This window comes from Staurois parvus, unplaced genomic scaffold, assembly GCF_062004578.1.
Source record: "Staurois parvus isolate SC_StPar_1 unplaced genomic scaffold, SC_StPar_1.0 ptg000041l, whole genome shotgun sequence".
Classification (NCBI taxonomy): domain Eukaryota; kingdom Metazoa; phylum Chordata; class Amphibia; order Anura; family Ranidae; genus Staurois; species Staurois parvus.
Genome location: NW_028317837.1, coordinates 567,426 through 594,971, shown reverse-complemented (window position 1 = coordinate 594,971; position 27,546 = coordinate 567,426). Strand labels below are relative to the sequence as shown.

The 27,546-nt window shown below is 48.9% G+C and overlaps 1 protein-coding gene and 1 pseudogene across 1 annotated transcript in view; one reads left to right on the top strand and one right to left on the bottom strand.

The window, feature by feature from the left end:
• The window catches only part of LOC149470503 (uncharacterized), a 322,485-nt pseudogene that overhangs the window by 185,406 nt on the left and 109,533 nt on the right, over nucleotides 1-27,546 (bottom strand).
• Nucleotides 1-27,546, top strand: part of LOC149470505 (uncharacterized) — a 47,125-nt gene that overhangs the window by 15,297 nt on the left and 4,282 nt on the right. The window contains 6 exon segments of the mRNA XM_089663238.1: nucleotides 1,259-4,347; nucleotides 4,396-4,427; nucleotides 10,136-10,553; nucleotides 10,620-11,489; nucleotides 11,560-12,269; nucleotides 12,384-12,909. Of these exon segments, the coding sequence (XP_089519364.1) occupies nucleotides 1,259-4,347; nucleotides 4,396-4,427; nucleotides 10,136-10,553; nucleotides 10,620-11,489; nucleotides 11,560-12,269; nucleotides 12,384-12,909 (5,645 nt within the window).

The following is a 27,546-nucleotide window of genomic DNA, read 5'->3' as shown; positions in this document are numbered from 1 at the left end:
AGCAGAAGATTTGAAGTGTCTAAGTCTTGAAGTCCTTGAAGTGTTGAAGTCTGAGGTGTTTGGCACTTTTATACTATACAATCCTTTGTTTCAAGGGACCCTCCCACCAGGCTTGTTGATTGGCCGGTGGAGAAGTGTGCGTACCTAGAGACATTCCTCACCTGTCCACTGGGGACAGTCAGGTATCACAAATATTGGTGTCTTAATGATGAGTTATAATTTGATGGAAACCAAAATGTCTTTAGGTAACAAATATATTGAAGTCCAGGTGATCTCACTACTAATTCTTGGATAAGGACCATACAAAGATGGAAATACATTCGCTTTCTCATTTCCCTGATATTTAATCTGTTTTGGAATAGCTGATTTCTTCTGGAAATGTACAATTGACCCCAATTCACAAATCTTCTTCATCATTTCACACTTCATTGAGTGGGATGCAATACCTAACCTTCTGAAAGATATTTTCCCTTGATAAAGTGTCAGTAATCTGCCTTTTGATCAGGTCTCTGTTGGTATCAAACTTTATATTTCCAATGTCCCGGCTCTCAGCGCAAGGGTCACATGACTGGGAAACCCTTTATTGACCTGCCCTATGGTGTAGGAATTGGGGGAATAGACCCGACAGGAATTAATCCTCAGGATTCAATAGCTATTGTGACATTTCCAGGAGTCTGTTTGTTCATCACACTTTCCAAGGTATTGTGTGAGCTTTCAGACAATCAGGTTTGGTTCCCTACTTCCAGACCTCTTATATGTTCACCTGCAGACCTCCCAGTAGTGGTGGGACCCCCTATAATGAAGTCTCCTGGCTTCCCATAGACAATGGGACTTGTTTAGATGACATACACCTGCAAGGTCTTAGAATGACCACAATCACATCCCACTCCACCGTTGTCTTTTCTGGGACTTTGTTTCATCACCTGTAGAAGGTCACATAGTGATCTTGTGTTGGGAACACGTTCTTCCACTCATTGTGTGTGTGTGTAGTAATCTCTGGAAATATCCCATGAAATTCCCCCGAGAATGTTACCCCTGACAGTCAGCCGGGATTTACAATTTTGGGATAATATCATTTTCCTAATAACCATTCTCCCAAAAGTCACTACAGTAGGAGATCAGAGGAGCCATTTCCTAGTTCCCTTGAGGGTGGACTTGTAAGCTCCTCAGAGACCAAGCTGCCTGATGTGGGCGGAGTCCTGGTTTGGGGGAGCCAATCAGCTCCTGTCTAGTAATCCTCTTTGTCTTTGTATTTTAGTCCATGGCCGGGAGATGAGGAAAACCTCCAAGGATTGTCTCACTTTGTCTCCAGACTGGAAAGTAGAAGATGAGGACATAACACAGTATAGTCCAGGAGAAAACTCGGCTCCCTCCAATGTCCATCCGGCACCACCCAGTGTAGATGGACCATCGGATTCCTCGTATCCTGAGGAACCTCAGACTGTGCGGGACCGGGCCGGCCTTCCAACAGGGAAGAGGTTCTCCTGTCCTGAGTGTGGGAAATGTTTCCAATTTAAATCCAATCTTAATCAGCATATAAAATCTCACACGGGGGAGAAGTCGTATTCCTGCCCTGAGTGCGGGAAATGTTTCCAATATAAATCCCGTCTTAATGTGCATATAAGATGTCACACGGGAGAGAAGCCGTATTCCTGTCCTGAGTGCGGGAAATGTTTCCAATATAAATCCCGTCTTAATGTGCATATCAGATCTCACACGGGAGAGAAGCCGTATTCCTGTCCTGAGTGCGGGAAATGTTTCCAATATAAATTCCATCTTAATAGGCATGAAAGAGCTCACATGGGAGAGAAGCCATATTCCTGTCCTGAGTGCGGGAAATGTTTCCAATATAAATCCCGTCTTAATAAGCATGAAAGAGCTCACACGGGAGAGAAGCCATATTCCTGTCCTGAATGCGGGAAATGTTTCCAATATAAATCCCGTCTTAATGTGCATATCAGATCTCACACGGGAGAGAAGCCGTATTCCTGTTCTGAGTGCGAGAAATGTTTCCAATATAAATCCAATCTTATTGAGCATATAAGATCTCACATGGGAGAGAAGCCGTATTCCTGTTCTGAGTGCGGGAAATGTTTTTCAAAGAAGTCCTATCATCACTCACATCAAAGATCTCACACGGGGGAGAAGCCGTATTCCTGTCCTGAGTGCGGGAAATGTTTTTCAAAGAAGTCCTATCTTCACTCGCATCAAAGATCTCACACGGGGGAGAAGCCGTATTTCTGTCCTGAGTGCGGGAAATGTTTTTCACAGAAGTCCCATCTTCACTCACATCAAAGATCTCACACGGGGGAGAAGCCGTATTCCTGTCTTGAGTGCGGAAAATGTTTCCAATATAAATCCAAACTTATTGAGCATATAAGATCTCACACGGGAGAGAAGCCGTATTCCTGTTCTGAGTGCGGGAAATGTTTTTCAAAGAAGTCCTATCATCACTCACATCAAAGATCTCACACGGGGGAGAAGCCGTATTCCTGTCCTGAGTGCGGGAAATGTTTTTCAAAGAAGTCCTATCTTCACTCGCATCAAAGATCTCACACGGGGGAGAAGCCGTATTTCTGTCCTGAGTGCGGGAAATGTTTTTCAAAAAAGTCCTATCTTCACTCGCATCAAAGATCTCACACGGGGGAGAAGCCGTATTTCTGTCCTGAGTGCGGGAAATGTTTTTCACAGAAGTCCCATCTTCACTCACATCAAAGATCTCACACGGGGGAGAAGCCGTATTCCTGTCTTGAGTGCGGAAAATGTTTCCAATATAAATCCAAACTTATTGAGCATATAAGATCTCACACGGGGGAGAAGCCGTATTCCTGTTCTGACTGCGGGAAATGTTTTGTAGAAAAATCAACACTTATCATACATCAGAGGTCTCACAGGGGGGAGAAGCCACATTCCTGTCCTGAGTGTGGAAAATGTTTTTCAAAGAAGTCCTATCTTCACACACATCAAAGATCTCACACGGGGGAGAAGCCGTATTCCTGTCCTGAGTGCGAGAAATGTTTTTCAACGAAGTCCAATCTTCACAAACATCAGAGATCTCACACGGGGGAGAAGCCATGTTCCTGTCCTGAGTGCGGGAAATGTTTTTCAGCGAAGTCCTCTCTTTACAAACATCAAAGATCTCACACGGGGAAGAAGCCGTATTCCTGTCCTGAGTGCGGGAAATGTTTCCAATATAAATCTGATCTTAATATGCATGAAAGATCTCACACGGGGGAGAAGCCGTATTCCTGTTCTGAGTGCGGGAAATGTTTCCAATCGAAATCTAAACTTAATGTGCATATAAGATCTCACACGGGGGAGAAGCCGTATTCCTGTTCTGAGTGCGGGAAATGTTTCCAATCTAAATCTAAACTTAATGTGCATAAAAGATCTCACACGGGGGAGAAGCCGCATTCCTGTTCTGAGTGCGGGAAATGTTTCCAATCTAAATCTAAACTAAATGTGCATATAAGATCTCACACGGGGGAGAAGCCGTATTCCTGTTCTGAGTGCGGGAAATGTTTTGTAGAAAAATCAATACTTATCAAACATCAGAGGTCTCACACAGGGGAGAAGCCATATTCCTGTCCTGAGTGCGGGAAATGTTTTGCAGGAAAATCAGCACTTATCATACATCAGATGTCTCACACAGGGGAGAAGCCACATTCCTGTCCTGAGTGTGGGAAATGTTTCCAATCTAAATCTCAACTTAATGTGCATAAAAGATCTCATACGGGGGAGAAGCCGTATTCCTGTTCTGAGTGCGGGAAATGTTTTGTAGCAAAATCAACACTTCTCATACATCACAGGTCTCACACGGGGGAGAAGCCATATTCCTGTCCTGACTGTGGGAAATGTTTTTCCTATAAGTTCTATCTTTCCAGACATCAGAGATCTCACACTGGAGAGAAGCCGTATTCCTGTCCTGAGTGCGGGAAATGTTTTTCACAGAATTCCTATCTTCACATGCATCAGAGGTCTCACACGGGGGAGAAGCCACATTTTTGTCCTGAGTGCGGGAAATGTTTCCAATATAAATCTCAACTTAATGTGCATAAAAGATCTCACACGGGGGAGAAGCCGTATTCCTGTCCTGAGTGTGGGAAATGTTTTTCCTATAAGTTCTATCTTTCCACACATCAGAGATCTCACACGGGGGAGAAGCCGTATTCCTGTCCTGAGTGCGGGAAATGTTTCCAATATAAATCTCAACTTAATGTGCATAAAAGATCTCACACGGGGGAGAAGCCGTATTCCTGTCCTGAGTGCGGGAAATGTTTTTCCTATAAGTTCTATCTTTCCACACATCAGAGATCTCACACGGGGGAGAAGCCACTTTCCTGTCCAGAGTGAGGGAAATGTTCCTCACTGAAGTCCTGTCTTCCTGTACATCAGGAATTATATCGTGGTAGACAGATCAGACCGGGGTCAGTCCTTATTGGGGGGCGGAATGGGGAAAGATGGGGGGAGGGCTATGGCAGATGGTAAGAAGGTTCCCATGTTACAAACAACCAGTGGAATTGGTACCATTTGTATGAAAATAAAAAATACACAAAATCCGTGTGAACAAGGTGTCAGTGAATGAAGGTGTCAGTGAATGAAGGAGGTATCAGTGAATGAAGGAAGTATCAGTGATTGGACAAGGTGTCAGTGAATGATGGAGGTGTCAGTGAATGAACAAGGTGTCAGTGAATGAAGGAGGTGTCAGTGAATGGAGGAGGTGTCAGTGAATGGACAAGGTGTCAGTGAATGAAGGAGGTGTCAGTGAATGAAGGAGGTGTCAGTGAATGGAAGTGTTTTTTCCCCAATGCCAGAAGTCTGCCCAGCACAATAGGTGAGTTGGAAGGTTTGGTGAATGAAGAGAACTAGGATTGGATTGGTATTGCTGAATCTTGGCTTCATTCCTCACATGACTGGGCCATTCATATTCCTGGCTAGGTTCTCTTTCGGAGAGACGGGGGAAATAGGAAAGGGGGTGGAGTCTGTCTGGAATAGGAAATGGGGTGGGGTCTGCCTGTAATAGGAAAGGGGGTGGAGTCAGTCTGTATTAGGAAAGGGGGTGGAGTCTGCCTGTAATAGGAAAGGGGGTGGAGTCTGTCTCTATGTGAGAAGTGATCTCAGCGAGTGTGAGAGGACCTAGTTGATGGAGGCTGAAGTATTATGTGTGATGTGTGATGAGGCTGAAGTATTATGGGTGGAGCTGCACTTGGGGGGCGGTACTACAAAGGTCATCATTGGAGTTTGTTATAGGCCTTCCAGTGTTAATGAGGAGGGGGAGACTCAGCTCCTCCCACAGATGGAAAGGGCGGGGACAATGATAATAATGGGGGATGGTAACTACCCGGAAACTGACTGGAGTAATGGGACTGCAGGAACAGTTAAAGGGCAAAAATGTATAAACCTACTACAGGACAATTGTATGGTTCAGTTCATAGAGGCCCCAACTAGGAATGATGCTCTGCCGGACCTGTGTCATAGAGGCCCCAAGTAGGAATGATGCTCTGCCGGACCTGTGTCATAGAGGCCCCAACTAGGCATCATGCTCTGCTGGACCTGGTCATAGAGGCCCCAACTAGGAATGATGCTCTGCTGGACCTGTGTCATAGAGGCCCCAGCTAGGAATGATGCTCTGCTGGACCTGGTCATAGAGGCCCCAGCTAGGAATGATGCTCTGCTAGACCTGTGTCATAGAGGCCCCAACTAGGAATGATGCTCTGCTGGACCTGTGTCATAGAGGCCCCAGCTAAGAATGATGCTCTGCTGGGCCTGTGTCATAGAGGCCCCAGCTAAGAATGATGCTCTGCTGGACCTGGTCATAGAGGCCCCAACTAGGAATGATGCTCTGCTGGACCTGACCTGCGTTATAGAGGCCCCAACTAGGAATGATGCTCTGCTGGACCTGACCTGCGTTATAGAGGCCCCAACTAGGAATGATGCTCTGCTGGACCTGGTCATAGAGGCCCCAACTAGGAATGATGCTCTGCTGGACCTGTGTCATAGAGGCTCCAACTAGGAATGATGCTCTGCTGGACCTGTGTCATAGAGGCCCCAGCTAGGAATGATGCTCTGCTGGACCTGGTCATAGAGGCCCCAGCTAGGAATGATGCTCTGCTGGACTTGTGTCATAGAGGCCCCAACTAGGAATGATGCTCTGCTGGACCTGTGTCATAGAGGCCCCAGCTAAGAATGATTCTCTGCTGGGCCTGTGTCATAGAGGCCCCAACTAAGAATGATGCTCTGCTGGACCTGGTCATAGAGGCCCCAACTACGAATGATGCTCTGCTGGACCTGTGTCATAGAGGCCCCAACTAGGAATCATGCTCTGCTGGACCTGGTCATAGAGGCCCCAACTACGAATGATGCTCTGCTGGACCTGTGTCATAGAGGCCCCAACTAGGAATCATGCTCTGCTGGACCTGTGTCATAGAGGCCCCAACTAGGAATGATGCTCTTCTTGACCTGTGTCATAGAGGCCCCAGCTAGGAATGATGCTCTGCTGGACCTGTGCCATAGAGGCCCCAGCTAGGAATCATGCTCTGCTGGACCTGTGTCATAGAGGCCCCAGCTAGGAATCATGCTCTGCTGGACCTGGTCATAGAGGCCCCAGCTAGGAATAATGTTCTGCTGGACCTGGTCATAGAGGCCCCAGCTAGGAATGATGCTCTGCTGGACCTGTGTCATAGAGGCCCCAACTAGGAATCATGCTCTGCTGGACTTTGTCATAGAGGCCACAGCTAAGAATGATGCTCTGCTGGACCTGGTCATAGAGGCCCCAGCTAGGAATGATGCTCTGCTGGACCTGTGTCATAGAGGCCCCAACTAGGAATGATGCTCTGCTGGACCTGTGTCATAGAGGCCCCAGCTCGGAATGATGCTCTGCTGGACCTGGTCATAGAGGCCCCAGCTAGGAATGATGCTCTGCTGGACCTGTGTCATAGAGGCCCCAACTAGGAATCATGCTCTGCTGGACCTGTGTCATAGAGGCCCCAGCTCGGAATGATGCTCTGCTGGACCTGGTCATAGAGGCCCCAGCTAGGAATGATGCTCTGCTGTGTCATAGAGGCTCCAACTAGGAATGATGCTCTGCTGGACCTGGTCATAGAGGCCCCAACTAGGAATGATGCTCTGCTGGACCTAGCCATAGAGGCCTCAACTAGGAATCATGCTCTGCTGGACCTAGCCATAGAGGCCCCAACTAGGAATGATGGTCTGCTGGACCTGGTCATAGAGGCTCCAACTAGGAATGATGCTCTGCTGGACCTGGTCATAGAGGCCCCAACTAGGAATGATGCTCTGCTGGACCTGTGTCATAGAGGCCCCAACTAGGAATGATGCTCTGCTGGACCTGTGTCATAGAGGCCCCAACTAGGAATGATGCTCTTCTGGACTTGCGTTATAGAGGCCCCAACTAGGAATGATGCTCTGCTGGAGCTGGTCATAGAGGCCCCAGCTAGGAATGATGCTCTGCTGGACCTGGTCATAGAGACCCCAACTAGGAATGATGCTCTGCTGGACCTGTGTCATAGAGGCCCCAACTAGGAATGATGCTCTGCTGGACCTGTGTCATAGAGGCCCCAACTAGAAATGATGCTCTGCTGGACCTGGTCATAGAGACCCCAACTAGGACTGATGCTTTGCTGGACCTAGTCATAGAGACCCCAACTAGGAATGATGCTCTGCTGGACCTGGTCATAGAGGCCCCAACTAGGAATGATGCTCTGCTGGACCTGTGTCATAGAGGCCCCAACTAGGAATGATGCTCTGCTGGACCTTTGTCATAGAGGCCCCAACTAGGAATGATGCTCTGCTGGACCTGGTCATAGAAGCCCCAACTAGGAATGATGCTCTGCTGGACCTGGTCATCTCCAACCATGCAGAGCTTATTACGAATGTCCATATATAGAACATCTGGGTAGCCGTGACCATAACATGATTTCATTTTTAGCTGTAAACAGCGAGCACATACGGGGAAAATAAAAACGCTGAACTTTAAGAGAGCTAATTCTCCAAGGCTGAGATCTGCTCTCCAAGACTTAGACTGGGAGGAATATTGGCATGGGTGAACACAACACAGAAATGGGAGTTCTTCACAAAGACTGTATGTGACCACACTGCAGAATATATCCCCGTGGGCACCAAGTATAAAAGGCTACAAATCCAAGCTCTGTGTCTTCCGGCCAAAGTGACAAAAGCCATAGATAAGAAGAAAAGAGCTTTTATTACAGATAACAATGAAGGAACGCCATCATCGTTTACACATTACAGAGAATAGAACAGAAGATGCAGAAAGGAAATAAAGGCACAAAAACTGAACACAAACTACAGAAAGATATCAGGACGACCCCAAAACATTCCTCCAATCTATGAATAGTAGAAAGGTCCGGTCCCAGCATGTAGGCCCTTTACAGAACCATCTAGAGGGGGGGACAAAGAGAAGGACAATGTATGACATCCCTTCTTCAGCTCTGTGTATACAAAGGAGCACGGGGGGGCTCTTGTCCATAATGGGCGTGGTACTGACACCCCCCACATCATCCACATTGGCTCACAATTGATATGATCAGAAATATTATAGAATAGAATAAAGGTGAATAAAGCCCGTGGACCGGATGGCATACACCCACGGGGCCTTACAGAATCCAGCTCTGTCATCTCACAGCCATTGTTTCTCATTTTTAGGGACTCTTTAATGACTGGCATAGTACCACGGGATTGGTGTAAGGCCAATGTGGGGCCAATATTTATAAAGGGGACAAAATCTTTCCCAAGTAATTATAGAGCTGTTAGTGTCACTTCTATAGTTGGGAAGATACTGGAGAGTTTAATAAAAGACCACAGAGAGGAGTTCTTGCTGGAAACAAATATTGTAAGCCACGTACAGCGTGGATTCATGAAAGACAGAAGTTGTCACACAAATCTGATTTCTTATTATGAGGAGGTGAGCAAAACCTTGGACAGAGGGGTGGTGATGGACGTGGTATACTTGGACAGAGGGTGGCGGTGGACGTGGTATACTTGGACAGAGGGGCGTGGTGGACGTGGTATACTTGGACAGAGGGAAGGCGGTGGACATGGTATACTTGGACAGAGGAGTGGTGGTGGACGTGGTATACTTGGACAGAGGGCTGGCTGTGGACGAATACTTGGACAGAGGGGTGGCAGTGGATGTGGCATACTTGGACAGAGATGTGGACGTGGTATACTCGGACAGAGGGGTGGCGGTGGACGTGATATACTTGGACAGAGGAGTGGTGGTGGACGTGGTATACTTGGACAGAGGGGTGGCTGTGCACATGGTATACTTGGTGTCACGGAGCTGGTCCTTCTTTCCCCATCCTCCAGGTTTGCTGGCTGCCACCCCCCACCCCTCAGCAGCCCCTCACTCTTCTGTCCCATCCATTCTGGGACTTCTAGTCCTCCGTGACCCTGACACAGGCAGCCCTCAGCAGCCCCTCACCCCCTGGCTTGCAGTCTGGCCTCCTGCTGAAGGAATCCACAAACAGGCCCCCTCCTCCCTTCCCCCTCATGCACAAATTCCTGGGCTCCCTCGGCAGATCTGAGAGACAGGGCCCGTTGCCATGGTAACCCGACAGGAAGTATCCGGTTACCAACAAGGCACAGAGCTCTATACTTAAGAGAGAGCAAGAAACCCCCCCCGTGTGTTCTCCTGGCTGCGTGTGTGAGGGAAGGCTATGCTGAGGGCCAGCTTCTCTCATCCGACCATCCCCCGTCCTCCTCATCTCCTGGACTGTCTGTGCTGCCTGGAATCCCTGCACTGTGGAGGAATCTTCTGCTGTCCCCGTGCATCTGCCTGGCTGGATCTATCCCCTGCCTGGACTTAACCCCTTGTTCTCCGTGATCCTGCCTGGACTTAACCCCTTGCTCTCCGTGAACCTGCCTGGACTTAACCCTTCCCTGCCTGGAGCCTCCTGTGTGGACTAACCCTGTGGATTACCATTCCCCTGTTGTTCCATATTGCCTTCCAGAGAACTGTACTGTGTTGCTGTGTCTGGTATTGATCTGTGGACTAAAGGAACTGTTGTCTGTGCCCCAAAAACCTCCCCAATAAAAGCACGTTGGGTTCCGTGCAATCTGTCTCTGTGTGCTCTCTGGTTCTCTTGACAACTGGTGGCAGCGGCGGGACGAGAGCACTTGAGATGGCAGATGAGAGTCTGCATACCATGGAAGCGGTGGCCCCGGAATATCAACACTGGATGGTAACCAGCTTACAAGAAAAGGCCAGAACTTTGGGCCTCAACTACAAGGGACTTACCAAAGATCAGTTGGTCCGGATGCTGGAGGAAGCCAGCCAACAGCAACGGGAAGATACGGGCACAGACAGGAGCCAAGCGGTCCTGAGAAGAGATGGACCAGAGCTTCAAAGCACAAGTGGCAAGAGCCCTTGGGTCATGTGGTACGAGGAAGAGATGGCCATTCTGGGGGAGGATGCCACCCTAGATAGGAAGATGGCAGCCATTGAAAAGGCTCAAAAGAGACAAACAGAGTGGGAAGCTGCAAAGAATCAAGCAGCTGCTCCTGTGGTGGTCCCTGTGGCACGGGAGGCCTAGAGAATATCCAGGAAGGACTTTAAGCACTACCAAGAGGACTTTGAATACCAGTGTGAACTACTGGAGGTCCCACCCACAGACTGGACTCGCAATGTGGTAGGGCTGCTTGAAGGAGGGGCTGCTGAAGCCTACCGAATGATGGACCCCCTCAAGAGACGGAACTATGAGGAGATAAAAAGGGCCGTACTGGACTACTACGCGGTCTCATCGGAGTCATATCGGGCCCAGTTCCGGACTAGCCCCCGCCTCCCAGAGGCCTCCTTCAAAATGTTTGCACACAAGTTGTCGGTAGCCTGCCGCCGGTGGCTGGAAGGGCAGAAGGCAACCTTCCCTGAGCAGATCATCCAGGCCATCCTGAAGGAACAATTCCTTTTCAAGTGCCCCCCCGAGCTCCGACAGTGGGTGCGTGAGCGGAAACCTGCCACCCTGGAAGAAGCTGCAGCCTTAGCGGATGAGGCTCTCCTCATTAACCCGCAATGGAAGAAGTCTGCGGCCGAGGCACCCCAAGTGGCCAGGATGCCCCATCCTACACCGGTGCCCTACACGCCTCCCCATCGCCGGATGGCCCCACAAACAGTGCCAGCGCTACGGCCCTTACTACCACCTCGTTCAGCCACCTCACAACAGGGCCCCAGACCGTCCTTAGATAGGCGGTGCTTTGGCTGTGGACAGATTGGTCACTACCAGGCCAGCTGCCCCGCCAGAAAAAAGACTCTCAGGCCTAGCTTGCCCCGGCCAGTGAATTCTGTGGATCTGTACCAAGCTCCCGAGGACTTGCCACCACCCCCTTCAGACTGGGATCTCGCTCCCGTGGACAAGGACACCCCCCCGGGAATCTTTGGCCTACAGCTAGTTGGGGCCCCTACCCAGAGCCTCCAAGGAAAGCACTTGCAAGAGGTCACTGTGGATGGACAAAAAGCGGTGGGCTTCCGAGACTCGGGCCTTCCTCACCATTGTGTACCCCCGAGTGGTGCACCCTGATGCTGTACAGCCTGGCCCTGGGATAGTGATTCAACTAGCAGGGGGCACCAAACGCTTCATCCCTCTTGCTACCGTCAATCTGGACTATGGCTTGGGGCCTAAACGCTGCAACGTGGGTGTAATGGGAGGACTGCCTGCAGATGTGCTTCTTGGGAATGATGTGGGCGATCTTCAATGCCACTTTGTGGGAGCCGTCACACGAAGTCAGGCCTGCCGGGAAACCGTTGAGAGGAAGGAGGCACCCCAGAATGTGGGTGGACCTCCGCTGCCCGTGGTGAGTGACTCAACTCTGACTGCTGACAATGCTGGGGTGACATGGGACCGGGAAAAGTTTCAAGGGGACTTAGCCACCGACCCTACTCTGACAAGCTTCTGGACCCAAGCAGGGCTGACTGGTCCGGGGACCGGCGAAAGGAGAGTGCAGGAAAATGGGTTGCTGTACCGGGTGGTGGAGACCGACGCCGAAGGAGGGCCCCAGACCGTGGCTAAACAGCTGATAGTTCCCCAACAATTCCAGACCCAACTGCTACACCTTGCTCACGATATTCCCATGGCTGGGCATCAAGGAAAGCTACGAACCGAAAGGAGGTTGGCCCAGGCCTTCTATTGGCCTGGGATGTCCCAATCGGTACCTGCGATACCTGTCAGCAACATGGAAGAACAGGTGGCCTGCGGGCCCCCCTACAGCCCCTACCCATTATTGAGGAGCCATTCCAACAAGTAGCTATTGACATTCTGGGCCCCTTAGCTCGCCCCAGCAAATCTGGAAAGCGGTACATCCTGACCATCGTGGACTATGCTACTCGTTATCCCCAAAGCAGTCGCCCTGTCCAGCATCACAGCTCCCAAAGTTCGAGTGGACTTCCCTGCTGAAATCCTGTCAGATCAGGGGACTCAGTTCATGTCAGGCCTTGTTCAGTCCCTCTGGCAGACCTGTGGAGTGCGGGCCATCCGGCCAACCCCCAATCACCCCCAGACCAATGGACTGTGTGAACGCTTCAACGGGACCCTGAAGGCCTTGCTACGGGCCTTTGTAGACCTAGAGCCAGACTGGGAAAGATACCTGCCCCACCTCCTCTTTGCCTATCGGGAGGTGCCGCAGGAATCTACCGGATTTTCCCCCTTTGAACTGCTGTATGGGCGGAAAATCCGCGGCCCCCTGACCCTACTGAAGGAATACTGGGAGGGTCAACTACCAGATACCGGGGTCCCTGTGGTGCCCTATGTCTTGGAACTGCGTGAAAAGATGGGACAACTAGCCAGCCTAGCAGATGACCATCTCCAAGCAGCCCCGGTCCGGCAAAAGACATTACAGGATTACAATACTAGTACAGGCATACCTCGGTGTCCCAACGTCTCGGTTAACATAATTTTTGGTTTACGAATGAAAATCCATTGAAAATAACGCCTCGGTTTACACAATTGTTAATAATTTTTTTTGCAATACAAAGTGTATGTCGGCGCTGATTTTCAAATGCAAATGTCGCCTTTTTTCTTTCTTCACTATAGTTCACAAGCTTAGAAGTCACTTTCCCCGAAGTTACAGAAAACTTTGTATCTTTTATTAAACTCAAAGTAAACATTGTTTCCTTTAGGGATATAAATTCCAAGAAAACTTTCTCTTTTAGCCGGGGGAAGTGACAGGTGAATTTCTGAGCTATAGTGAAGGAAAAAAGGGAGAATTACATTTAAAAACCAGCACCATAATAAATAAAAAATGGCATGGGGTCCCCCCTCCCATCCACACCAAGCCCTTCGGGGGTCCCCCCTCCCATCCACACCAAGTCCTTCGGGGGTCCCCCCTCCCATCCACACCAAGCCCTTCGGGGGTCCGCCCTCCCATCCACACCAAGCCCTTCGGGGGTCCCCCCTTCCATCCACACCAAGTCCTTCGGGGGTCCTCCCTCCCATCCACACCAAGCCCTTCGGGGGTCCCCCTTCCCATCCACACCAAGTCCTTCGGGTCTGGTATGGATATTAAGAGGAACTCCACACCAAAATTAAATAAAAAACAGCTTCGGGATCCCCCCAAAATCCATACCAGACCCTTATCCGAGCATTCAGCCCGGCAGGTCAGGAAAGGGGGGGGATGAGCTAGCCCCCCCCCCTCCTGAACCATACCAGGCCACATGCTCTCAACATGGGGGGGTGCTTTGGGGCAGGGGGGCTCCCCCCCAAAGCACCTTGTCCCCATGTTAATGGGGACAAGGGCCTCTTCCGTTAGTGGGATAATTGGTCGGCCATTTTTTGGAATTTTAGCATATTTTGTTTATCAGTAAAGTTAGAAATTTTTTTTCCAACTTTACTGATAAAAACAATGTGCCAAAATCCCGAAAAATGGCCGACCAATTAACCCACTAACGGCCCGAAAATCGTTCGATTTTTTTTTCGGCAGAAAAATCGGCCGATTTTAGACCCATCTATGGCTTGCTTTAGATGGGTCTAAAATCGTCCGAAAAAAAAATTGGCTGATTTTCGGGCCATTAGTGGGTTAATTGGTCAGCCATTTTTGGGGATTTTGTAATTGGTAAATTTGGATAAAAATCGGCCGATTTTGCAGATTGGCCGATTTTAGCTGCAATGATCGGCAAATTGGCTGATCTTTTAACAGATAAAAAATCTGCACCTGCAAGAAAAAGAAGAAGAAAATGAAAAAGAAGAAGAAAATGAAAAAGAAGAAGAAAAAAAAGAAGAAGAAAAAGAAGAAAAAGGAAAAATGCAGGCCATAGATGGGGCGAAAACGGACCGTTTTTAAAAAAAAAAAAAAAATGAAAAATCGGTTGTTCAATGGGCCGACGTTACCACCAATGGTAAAACAAATCGGCCGATTTTCGCCCCGTCTACGGCCGGCAAATATCATAGCAAAGTAATTCCTTCTGTCCCTGCAGAGAGCTGCGCTATTATATTAGACATTAAAAAGTATAAAGGTTGCAACATTGTATCTATATGTATCCGAATAAAAACATCTATATCCGGAATGGATACAAATAGATACAATGTTGCAACCTTTATACTTTTTAATGTCAAATATAATAGCGCAGCTCTCTGCAGGGACAGAAGGAATGTTTCAGCTCTCATCGGGGTTTCCCACTGACAGATGAATTTTAAATTATTTCTGTGAATTAAATAATAAAAAAACAGCTTGGGGTTCCCCCTCCCATCCACACCAAGCCCTTCGGGGGTCCCCCCTCCCATCCACACCAAGCCCTTCGGGGGTCCCCCCTCCCATCCACACCAAGCCCTTCAAGGGTCCTCCCCCTCATCCATACCAAGTCCTTCAGGTCTGGTATGGATATTAAGGGGGAACTCCACACCGAAATTAAAAAAAAAAAACAGCGTGGGTCCCCCTCAATATCCATACCAGACCCTTATCCGAGCATGCAGCCCGGCAGGTCAGGAAAGGGGGGGGACGAGCAAGCCAGATTATCAGAATCTGGAAGCCCCCTTTAACAAGGGGGCCCCCAGATCCCGGCCCCCCCTACGTGAATGAGGATGGGGTACATGGTCCCGCGACTCATTCACAAAAAAACAAAGTGTGGTGTAAAAAAAACACAGTACAGGGTCTTTGACAAGTCCTTTATTAAAACAATGTCCCAACGTCAATTGCGGCGGCGGCAGGGACCCGAAAAAAGAAAAAAAGTTCCGCTCCCGTCGGAGGCTTCCAGCCTTGTGAAGAAGAGGCTAGCTGACAGTTCTTATATAGGTATGGGGCGGGGCCAGCCAGGGACATCATCCCCGCCCCTTACCTATGTAGGAATTGTCAGCCTGTCTCTCCACTGAGGCTAACTAGCTGAATGCGGGAGACAGTCTGACATTTCTTATATAGGTATGGGGCGGGGCCAGCCGGGAACAGCAAGCATGTGACATGGGGCGGGGTCACTCTGAAGATGTCCCCGGCTGGCCCCGCCCCATACCTATATAAGAAATGTCATCTAGCCTTTTCTTCACAAGGCTGGAAGCCTCGGACGGGAGCGGAACTTTTTTTTTTTTTCGGGTCCCTGCCGCCGCCGTGATTGACGTTGGATCTACTTCGGGGGACATTGTTTTAATAAAGGACTTGTCAAAGACCCTGTACTGTGTTTTTTTACACCACACTTTTTTTTTTTGTGAATGAGTCTGCGGGACCATGTACCGCAGACTCCTTCACATAGGGGGGGGGGGCCGGGATCTGGGGGCCCCCTTGTTAAAGGGGGCTTCCAGATTCTGATAAGCCCCCCGCCCGCAGACCCCCACAACCACCGGCCAGGGTTGTGGGGAAGAGGCCCTTGTCCTCATCAACATGGGGACAAGGTGCTTTGGGGGGGGAGCCCCCCCTGCCCCAAAGCACCCCCCCATGTTGAGGGCATGTGGCCTGGTATGGTTCAGGAGGGGGGGCGCTCGCTCGTCCCCCCCCTTTCCTGACCTGCCGGGCTGCATGCTCGGATAAGGGTCTGGTATGGATGGGAGGGGGGACCCCACGCTGGTTTTTTTTTTTATTGCGGACCTTTATTTTTACATTCAGCTGTCAAAATAAATATTATCCAGACCTTCAAAATAAGTAAAATCATCACAGAAATAATTATAAAGGATAAGAAACAAAAATAGAATCACTAGAACTAAGGAAATCCAATGAGAGTCCATAAAGATCTGCCGAGTGCTGGTTGTCACACACAGGAGACACCACCGAGTGCCGGCTGTCAGAGGACTCCACACACAGGAGACGCCACCGAGTGCCGGCTGTCAGAGGACTCCACACACAGGAGACGCCACCGAGTGCCGGCTGTCAGAGGACTCCACACACAGGAGACGCCACCGAGTGCCGGCTGTCAGAGGACTCCACACACAGGAGACGCCACCGAGTGCCGGCTGTCAGAGGACTCCACACACAGGAGAAGCCACCGAGTGCCGGCTGTCAGAGGACTCCACACACAGGAGACGCCACCGAGTGCCGGCTGTCAGAGGATTCCACACACAGGAGACGCCACCGAGTGCCGGCTGTCAGAGGACTCCACACACAGGAGACGCCACCGAGTGCCGGCTGTCAGAGGACTCCACACACAGGAGACATGACCGAGTGCCGGCTGTCAGAGGACTCCACACACAGGAGACGCCACCGAGCGCCGGCTGTCAGAGGACTCCACACACAGGAGATGCGACCGAGTGCCGGCTGTCAGAGGACTCCACACACAGGAGACACCGAGTGCCGGCTGTCAGAGGACTCCACACACAGGAGATGCCACTGAGTGCCGGCTGTCAGAGGACTCCACACACAGGAGATGCGACCGAGTGCCGGCTGTCAGAAGACTCCACACACAGGAGACACCGAGTGCCGGCTATCAGAGGATTCCACACACAGGAGACGTGACCGAGTGCCGGCTGTCAGAGGACTCCACACACAGGAGACGCCACCGAGTGCCGACTGTCAGAGGACTCCACACACAGGAGACGCCACCGAGTGCCGGCTGTCAGAGGACTCCACACACAGGAGACGCCACCGAGTGCCGGCTGTCAGAGGACTCCCCACACAGGAGACACCACCGAGTGCCGGCTGTCAGAGGACTCCACACACAGGAGACGCCACCGAGTGCCGGCTGTCAGAGGACTCCACACACAGGAGACGCCACCGAGTGCCGGCTGTCAGAGGACTCCACACACAGGACACGCCACCGAGTGCCGGCTGTCAGAGGACTCCACACAGAGATTTACTATTGAGCAGTGGCTAAAAAGCAAGCGCCTGCAGAGGATGTCTAACATGTGTTCTGCACATGCGCATTTATATCGGCCATAGACACTGCACGGGCGTCTAGATTTTCACTGTGTCGATTTCCTTTAAAAAAAGATTTTTAACACATTCTTAATTTTTTTGGAAATAGCAGATATTGTTTAAAGTGAAGTCCTGATATCTGGCACAGCAAATTTCTAAGTGAACGTCTCTGCAGTGATCTTTCATGGTGTTAGACGTGCCTCTTACCAAGTCTGCTTTGTGAGTCTGATTCCGGGCGTGTATCTCGTTAGTAAATTTGATTGGTGTCTATTTATGGGCGCTGCTCAATAGTAAATCTCGTTGCGGGGTAAAATAGACGGTCGCTCATAAAAATTGGATGTTCGCCCACCAATATGCACCCAAGCCCAATAGTAAATCAGGGCCTCTGGGTCGTCTGTCTCTCTCTCTCTGATATGTAGGACGGGACATTCTTGGTCATCAGTTTCTCTCTGATATGAAGGACGGGACGTTCTGGGTCGTCTGTGTCTCTAATATGAAGGACGGGACATTCTGGGTCGTCTGTCTCTCTCTGATATGAAGGACGGGACATTCTGGGTAGTCTGTCTCTCTGATATGAAGGATGGGACATTCTGGGTAGTCTGTCTCTCTCTGATATGAAGGACGGGACATTCTGGGTTGTCTGTGTCTCTAATATGAAGGACGGGACAATCTGGGTAGTCTATCTCAGTCTCTGATATGAAGGACGGGACATTCAGGGTTGTCTGTCTCTCTCTCTGATATGAAGGACGGGACATTCTGGGTAGTTTGTCTCTCTCTGATATGAAGGATGGGACATTCTGGGTAGTCTGTCTCTCTCTGATATGAAGGATGGGACATTCTGGGTAGTCTGTCTCAGTCTCTGATATGAAGGACGGGACATTCTGGGTTGTCTGTCTCAGTCTCTGATATGAAGGATGGGACATTCTGGGTAGTCTGTCTCTCTCTCTGATATGAAGGATGGGACATTCTGGGTAGTCTGTCTCTCTCTGATATGAAGGACGGGACATTCTGTGTAGTCTGTCTCTCTGATATGAAGGACGGGACATTCTGGGTAGTCTGTCTCTCTCTGATATGAAAGATGGGACATTCTGGGTAGTCTGTCTCTCTCTCTGATATGAAGGATGGGACATTCTTGGTAGTCTGTCTTAGTCTCTGATATGAAGGACGGGACATTCTGGGTCATCTGTCTCTCTCTGATATGAAGGACGGGACATTCTGGGTCATCTGTCTCTCTCTGATATGAAGGACGGGACATTCTGGGTAGTCTGTCTCTCTGATATGAAGGACGGGACATTCTGGGTAGTCTGTCTCTCTCTCTGATATAAAGGACGGGACATTCTGGGTAGTCTGTCTCTCTCTGATATGAAGGACGGGACATTCTGGGTAGTCTGACTCTCTCTGATATGAAGGGCGGGACATTCTGGGTCGTCTGTCTCTCTCTCTGATATGAAGGACGGGACATTCTGGGTAGTCTGACTCTCTCTGATATGAAGGACGGGACATTCTGGGTAGTCTGTCTCTCTCTCTGATATAAAGGACGGGACATTCTGGGTAGTCTGTCTCTCTCTGATATGAAGGACGGGACATTCTGGGTAGTCTGACTCTCTCTGATATGAAGGACGGGACATTCTGGGTCGTCTGTCTCTCTCTCTGATATGAAGGACGGGACATTCTGGGTAGTCTGACTCTCTCTGATATGAAGGACGGGACATTCTGGGTAGTCTGTCTCTCTCTGATATGAAGGACGGGACATTCTGGGTAGTCTGTCTCTCTCTGATATGAAGGACGGGACATTCTGGGTAGTCTGTCTCGCTCTGATATGAAGGACGGGACATTCTGGGTAGTCTGTCTCTCTCTCTGATATGAAGGATGGGACATTCTGGGTAGTCTGTCTCTCTCTGATATGAAGGATGGGACATTCTGGGTCATCTGTCTATCTCTCTGATATGAAAGACGGCACATTCTGGGTAGTCTGTCTCTCTCTGATATGAAGGATTGAGACATTCTGGGTAGTCTGTCTCTCTCTCTGAAATGAAGGATGGGACATTCTGGGTAGTCTGTCTCTCTCTCTGATATGAAGGACGGGACATTCTGGGTAGTCTGTCTCTCTCTCTGATATGAAGGACGGGACATTCTGGGTAGTCTGTCTTAGTCTCTGATATGAAGGGTGGAATATTCTGGGTAGTCTGTCTGATTTTGGGGGTCTCTGTTATATTGGGTGTTCTGTGTCTTTAAGACTTTTCTATCTGTAGTAAAATATATTTGTTAAACAGTTGGTTACATAAGAGTTAGGCTTATTGTTTCTTACTTTTTATTAGTTAATTTGGCTCCTCCCTGATATCTCTGTAAGGTAATACAATGCAGGAATGGGTATTAGGGGACATTTCTCGGGGCTGCAGTTCCTCTGAACTCCACAAGATGGTGATCTCATTTCTACTAACCAGACAGGACTTCTCTAGAATACAGACAGGAAGTGATGTCAGGAACAGACAGGAAGTGATGTTAGGAACAGACAGGAAGTGATGTGGAATAAAGACAGGCTGTGCCATGCGGTGTGAAGGAGATCGGAGACATTGCAGGGAGTAGCAGCAGAGGAGGTAATAAGATGTTATGTTCTATTTACACCCAGTAACCCCCCGTCATGTCCATCCTCTTCCTCCATAGTTATGTCCGTCCTCTTCCTCCATAGTCATGTGATGTCTTTTATCTCCAGCAGATGATACACATCAATATTTAGAAGGACACAAGGACCTCTACAAGGACGTCATGATGGACAATCAGCCGCCGCTCACATCACCGGGTAAGAGGAGACTTTATTGTAAAGGAGAGAGCAGTACGGAGGATCCACCTAGATCCCCCATCATCTGATAAACACATAGAAACAATGGATTCAGTCAGTGTGTGTGTTTCCTACAGATGGATCCAGTCATGGGAACCCACCAGAGAGATGTCCCCGTCCTCTGTATTCCCGGGATTCCACACAGGAAGGTCACACGATCCCTCACCATCATCAGGTAGATGAGGAACAATCACTGATAGTATCATTAGGATCTGTACATTATCTGCATTGTTACCATTTTTACATTACATTACATTACATTGAGTTTATATAGCGCCAAAGGGTTTGCTCAGCGTTGTACAATAGAGGGGGGGACAATACATAAAACATTACAGCAGCTACGAACAGCACACGAGGGGTTGTTGACCATTGATGTCATTTTTATTATATATTCAGAGTGGAAACCTGAGAGATTCTACAGTTGAAGTTAAAGAAGAGATAAAAGAAGAGGAGGATGGGGGTATGGAAGAGTCAGAGCTTCTAAAAGAACACAAAGATCTTTACCAGGACACCATGGTGGAGTCATCCAGCTACAGGAACCCCCCAGAGAGATGTCCCCGTCCTCTGTATTCCCGGGATTCCACACAGGAAGGTCACACCATCCCTCACCATCATCAGGTAGATATTAATATACAGTATTTATATAGCGGCAGAAGGTTTGCTCAGCGCTGTACATTATAGTGGGGACAGAACATGAGACAATACAGTAACAATGCAATACACGAGGGGTGCGAGGGCCCTGATCCTGGGAGCTTACAATCTAGGAGGGAGGGGATAGTGGTACAGGAGGAAGTGGTTGTGGGGGATGGAGTGGTAGGAGGAGTGGAGGAGATCGGCTGTTAGGTGAGGGTGGGGTAGGCTTCCCTGAAGAGATGGGTTTTCAGGGTGTGCCTAAAGGTGAGGAGGGTAGGTGACAGTCTGATGGATTGGGGTAGTGAGTTCCAGAGGATGGGGGAAGGCCTGGAGAAGTCCTGCAGTCGGGCGTGGGAGGAGGAGACCAGGGAGCTAGAAAGTAGGAGGTCTTGTGAGGAGCGAAGATTACGGGTTGGGTGATATTTGGGCATCAGGTCGGGGAGGTAGTTTGGGGCGGAGTTATGATTGGCTTTGTATGTCAGTGTTAGTAGTTTGAATTTAATGAGTTGGGCAATTGGGAGCCAATGGAGGGAATGACAGAGGGGGGTGGAGGCCAGTGGAGGGAATGACAGAGGGAGGTGGAGGGAATGACAGAGGGGGGTGGAGCCAGTAGAGGGAAGGACAGAGGGGGGTGGAGGCCAGTGGAGGGAATGACAGAGGGGGGTGGAGGACACTGAATGGAGGCCAGTGGAGGGAATGACAGAGGGGGGTGGAGGACACTGAATGGAGGCCAGTGGAGGGAATGACAGAGGGGGGTGGAGGACACTGAATGGAGGCCAGTGGAGGGAATGACAGAGGGGGGTGGAGAACACTGAATGGAGGCCAGTGGAGGGATTGGCAGAGAGGGGTGGCAGAAGCGGAGCGGTTGGTAAGGTGGATAAGTCTGGCCGCTGAGTTCAGGATAGCCTGTGAAGAGGTAGGCTGGTGAGGAGGGGAGGCCGGCGGTGCGGGATGGCCGGCGGTGCGGGAGGCCGGTGGTGCGGGAGGCCGGTGATGAGGTCGGCCGGTGAGGAGGCAGTTGCAGTAGTCCACACGTGAGATGATAATGGGGTAGATGATGACAATTATTGGTAGGTGGGATTTATACTCGGCATGTTGGTTACAATGAATGTTTTATTATATCTTTCAGAGTGGAATCCTCGGGGATGATAATATTGATGGTAAAGAAGAGTATAAAGAGGAGGATGAGGAGGATGGAGTGATGGAGGAGTTTTCAGAAGGACACAAGGAGATGATGGAGCCACCTAATACCAGGAACCCACCAGAGAGATGTCCCCGTCCTCTGTATTCCCGGGATTCCACACAGGAAGGTCACACCATCCCTCACCATTGCAAGGTTGGTGGGATGGAGCATCTAGAACATGGATTCATACAGACAATGTGTGGAGTTTCTGTGACCTTCTATCTTCCAGATGATATTTCCTCTCCTTCTCTTGATGTAGAGTGGAGATCCAATCGATATAGAATTTGAGGTGAAAGCAGAAGAAGAAGAGGCGTATGTGAGGGATGATCAGCAGTCTATGGAGGAGGATGGAATAACGGGGACATTTATAGAGGAGGACACTCCTACAGAGATCAGCACAGGTGGGTCATGAACACCAAATCCATTCCTCCACCCATACTGCTCACTGATTGGTCCAGAGTAGGGCGGGGGCGGGGTGATATCAGCCTGTAATACATCAGAAGAAACAATGCCGTCCCGATTGATCCGGTAAACATATCTGGATTATATCTGCGACTCACTTCAATAAAAGCGTGGATTGTAAACCTGAAATACTGGAAGTCAGAAAAAATGGCGGCTGATTGGCGCATTACCGCCTACAAAGTGGTTCCTTCCATCCCATGCGGAGTCATGTGACCTACAAACGTCCAATGCCATGTTGTATGTATTAGATCACACGGGTCATAGAAAGGTTGTCATTCACATGGTGGACGTGCTGTAATCATAGAGGGGAGTGGAGGACAGTGGAGGGAATGACAGAGGGGGGTGGAGAACACTGAATGGAGGTCAGTGGAGGGGTTGGCAGAGAGGGGTGGAGGTCAGTGGAGGGATTGGTAGAGAGGGGTGGGGGTCAGTGGAGGGATTGGTAGAGAGGGGTGGAGGTCAGTGGAGGGATTGGTAGAGAGGGGTGGAGGTCAGTGGAGGGATTGGTAGAGAGGGGTGGAGGTCAGTGGAGGGATTGGCAGAGAGGGGTGGAAGGACACTGAATGGAAGCCAGTGGAGGGATTGGCAGAGAGAGGTGGAGGACACTGAATGGAAGCCAGTGGAGGATTGGCAGAGAGGGGTGGAGGTCAGTGGAGGGATTGGCAGAGAGGGGTGAAGGTCAGTGGAGGGATTGGCAGAGAGGGTGGAGGACACTGAATGGAGGTCAGTGGAGGGATTGGCAGAGAGGGTGGAGGTCAGTGGAGCGATTGGCAGAGAGGGGTGAAGGTCAGTGGAGGGATTGGCAGAGAGGGGTGGAGGACAGTGAATGAAGGCCAGTGGAGGGAATGACAGAGGGGGTGGAGGACAGTGGAGGGATTGGCAGAGAGGGGTGGAGGTCAGTGGAGGGATTGGCAGAGAGGGGTGGAGGTCAGTGGAGGGATTGGCAGAGAGGGGCGGCGGTCACTGATTGGTTGGTAAGGTGTAAGGTCTAGTAGCAGCATTCATATAGACTGAAGGGGGTGTGGCCTGTGTGACGGTAGACCAGTGAGGAGGGAGTTGCAGTAATGGAGGCGGGATATAACAAGGTGTGGATGAGTTTGTGGTGTCATTGGTCAGGAAGGGGCGGAGTTTGGCGATGTTCCGGGAGTTGAGGCGGCAGGATTTAGCCGGTGATTGGATGTGGGGGCCGGAAGGAGGGGTCAGAGTCTAGAGTGACGCCCAGCACCCCGGCATGAGGGGCTTATTAGCGGCTCAGTGCGCTTCCTATAGGGGGTGTATGAGACCTGCGTCCCGTATCACTGACCGTATACAACATAGTATATACTATATACCACCTAGAGCCCAAACATTTCCCTCACCACTCGGGCTGCAGGCAGAACAACCAACGTTTCCGATTCCCATCTAAAGTCACTCAGCCAATCAGACTGTTACTGGCCACCGGAGGAAGTGAGCCGTGTCTCTGAAATCACCGAAAAGACTCCTTAGAACGGTTGCCTCGTCATATTCTATATTGCCTCGTGCTCATCCAAGATGGAGCTGCATCTCATGCCTCTTCCCTCCTCCTGGATACCGCACCCTATGAAGACGCCAGCGTGATGACGTCATATCCCGTTTCCCTGCATTCATCATTTTTCCATGATTTTAATCCCTCGGAGGTAATACATACAACATGGCATTGAAGGTTTGTAGGTCACATGACTCCGCATGGGATGGAATGAAGCACTTTGTTCAGCCTGTAATCCCGGGTCACTTCCCTGAGCTGTGTTCCCCGTCCTGTATTCCTGGATTTCTCTCCCATAATCTTCCTTCTCTGTTATCTGCTGGCTGTGCCGGGTGGAGGGATATGTCTGGAGTGTCTCAGCCACAAAGTCACTGAGTGCAGTCTCAGGGAGATGGGAGGCAGCGGTGTGGGACCTACATTAGTTAGTCTGGCTGAAAAAAGAGATCATCTAGTTGTACCATTAATAATAAAAGGTAGAATGCACCCACAGCTGATCCACCAGAAGGCAAAACCCAGCAAAGCACGATCCGATCTCCTCCTGCAGGGGAAACATTCTCCCTGACCCCACGAGAGGCAATCGGATATTCCAGGGATCAACTTTCCCTATAATGTTATATTCTGTGTATTCAAGAAGATGGACTTCTATTACATGGAGATTATATCCCCCCCTTATGTATTATACATGGATCATATATACATGGAGTTCATATCCCCCCCTTATGTATATACATGGAGATCATATCCCCCCCCTTATGTATTATACATGGAGATCATATCCCCCCTTATGTATTATACATGGAGATCATATCCCCCCTTATGTATTATACATGGAGATCATATCCCCTTATGTATTATACATGGAGATCATATCCCCCCTTATTAGTATACATGGAGATCATGTCCCCCCCTTATGTATTATACATGGAGATCATGTCCCCCCCTTATGTATTATACATGGAGATCATATCCCCCCCTTATGTATTATACATGGAGATCATATCCCCCCCTTATGTATTATACATGGAGATCATATCCCCCCCTTATGTATTATACATGGAGATCATATTCCCCCCTTATGTATTATACATGGAGATCATATCCCCCCTTATGTATTATACATGGAGATCATATCCCCCCCTTATGTATTATACATGGAGGTCATATCCCCCCCTTATGTATTATACATGGAGGTCATATCCCCCCTTATGTATTATACATGGAGATCATATCCCCCCTTATGTATTATACATGGATCTTACCCCCCCTTATGTAATTATACACGAGATCATATCCCCTTATGTATTATACACGGAGATCATATCCCCCTTATGTATTATACACGGAGATCATACACCCCCTTATGTATTATACATGGAGATCATACCCCCCTTATGTATTATACATGTGATCATATAACCCCCCTTATGTATTATACATGGAGATCATATCCCCCCCTTATGTATTATACATGGAGATCATATCCCCCCTTATGTATTATACATGGAGATCATATCCCCCTTATGTATTATACATGGAGATCATATCCCCCTTATGTATTATACATGTAGACATATCTCCCCTTATGTATTAATACATGGAGATCATTTCCCCCCCCCCTTATGTATTATACATTGAGATCATATCCCCCTTATGATCTCATGGAGATCATATCCCCCCCCCCCTTATGTATTATACATTGAGATCATATCCCCCTTATGTATTATACATTGAGATCATATCCCCCTTATGTATTATACATGGAGATCATATCCCCCTTATGTATTATACATGGAGATCATATGCCCCCCCTTATGTATTATACATGGAGATCATATCCCCCCTTATGTATTATACGTGGTGATCATATCCCCCCTTATGTATTATACATGGAGATCATATCCCCCCTTATGTATTATACATGGAGATCATATCCCCCCTTATGTATTATACATGGAGATCATATCCCCCCCTTATGTATTATACATGGAGATCATATCCCCCCTTATGTATTATACATGGAGATCATATCCCCCCCTTATGTATTATACATGGGGATCATATCCCCCCTTATGTATTATACATGGAGATCATATCCCCCCCCCCCCTTATGTATTATACATGGAGATCATATCCCCCCTTATGTATTATACATGGAGATCATATCCCCCGTTATGTATTATACATGGAGATCATATCCCCCCCTATGTATTATACATGGAGATCATATGCCCCCCCTTATGTATTATACATGGAGATCATATCCCCCCTTATGTATTATACGTGGTGATCATATCCCCCCTTATGTATTATACATGGAGATCATATCCCCCCCTTATGTATTATACATGGAGATCATATCCCCCCTTATGTATTATACATGGAGATCATATCCCCCCTTATGTATTATACATGGAGATCATATCCCCCGTTATGTATTATACATGGAGATCATATCCCCCCCCCCCCCTTATGTATTATACATGGAGATCATATCCCCCCTTATGTATTATACATGGAGATCATATCCCCCCCTTATGTATTATACATGGGGATCATATCCCCCCTTATGTATTATACATGGAGATCATATCCCCCCCCCCCCTTATGTATTATACATGGAGATCATATCCCCCCTTATGTATTATACATGGAGATTATATCCCCCCTTATGTATTATACATGGTGATCATATCCCCTTTATGTATTATACATGGAGATCATATCCCCCCTTATGTATTATACATGGAGATCATATCCCCCCCTTATGTATTATACATGGAGATCATATCCCCCCCTTATGTATTATACATGGAGATCATATCCCCCCCTTATGTATTATACATGGAGATCATATCCCCCCTTATGTATTATACATGGAGATCATATCCCCCCTTATGTATTATACATGGAGATCATATCCCCCCCTTATGTATTATACATGGAGATCATATCCCCCACTTATGTATTATACATGGAGATCATATCCCCCCTTATGTATTATACATGGAGATCATATCCCCCCTTATGTATTATACATGGAGATCATATCCCCCCCTTATGTATTATACATGGAGATCATATCCCCCCTTATGTATTATACATGGAGATCATATCCCCCCCCTTATGTATTATACATGGAGATCACATCCCCCCTTATGTATTATACATGGAGATCATATCCCCCCTTATGTATTATACATGGTGATCATATCCTCCCTTATATATTGGAATTTTTAATATCAGACCCTATATTGTTTATAAATATATTAATAAGTTGGGGTCCCAACACTGAACCTTGGGGTACCCCACTGACACCCCCAGACCATGCAGAGTATGAATCATTAACCACTACTCTCTGAATACGATCTTTCAGCCAGTTTTCTATCCATTTATATTCAGATTTTTCCAGCCCATAGACTTTACCTTACACCTTAGCCGTGTTTGGGGAACTGTGTCCGAGTATACCACGTCCACCGCCACCCCTCTGTCCGATTATACCACGTCCACCGCCACCCCTCTGTCCGGGTATACCACGTCCACCATCACCCCTCTGTCCGAGTATACCACGTCCACCGCCACCCCTCTGTCCGAGTATACCACGTCCACCATCACCCCTCTGTCCAAGTATACCACGTC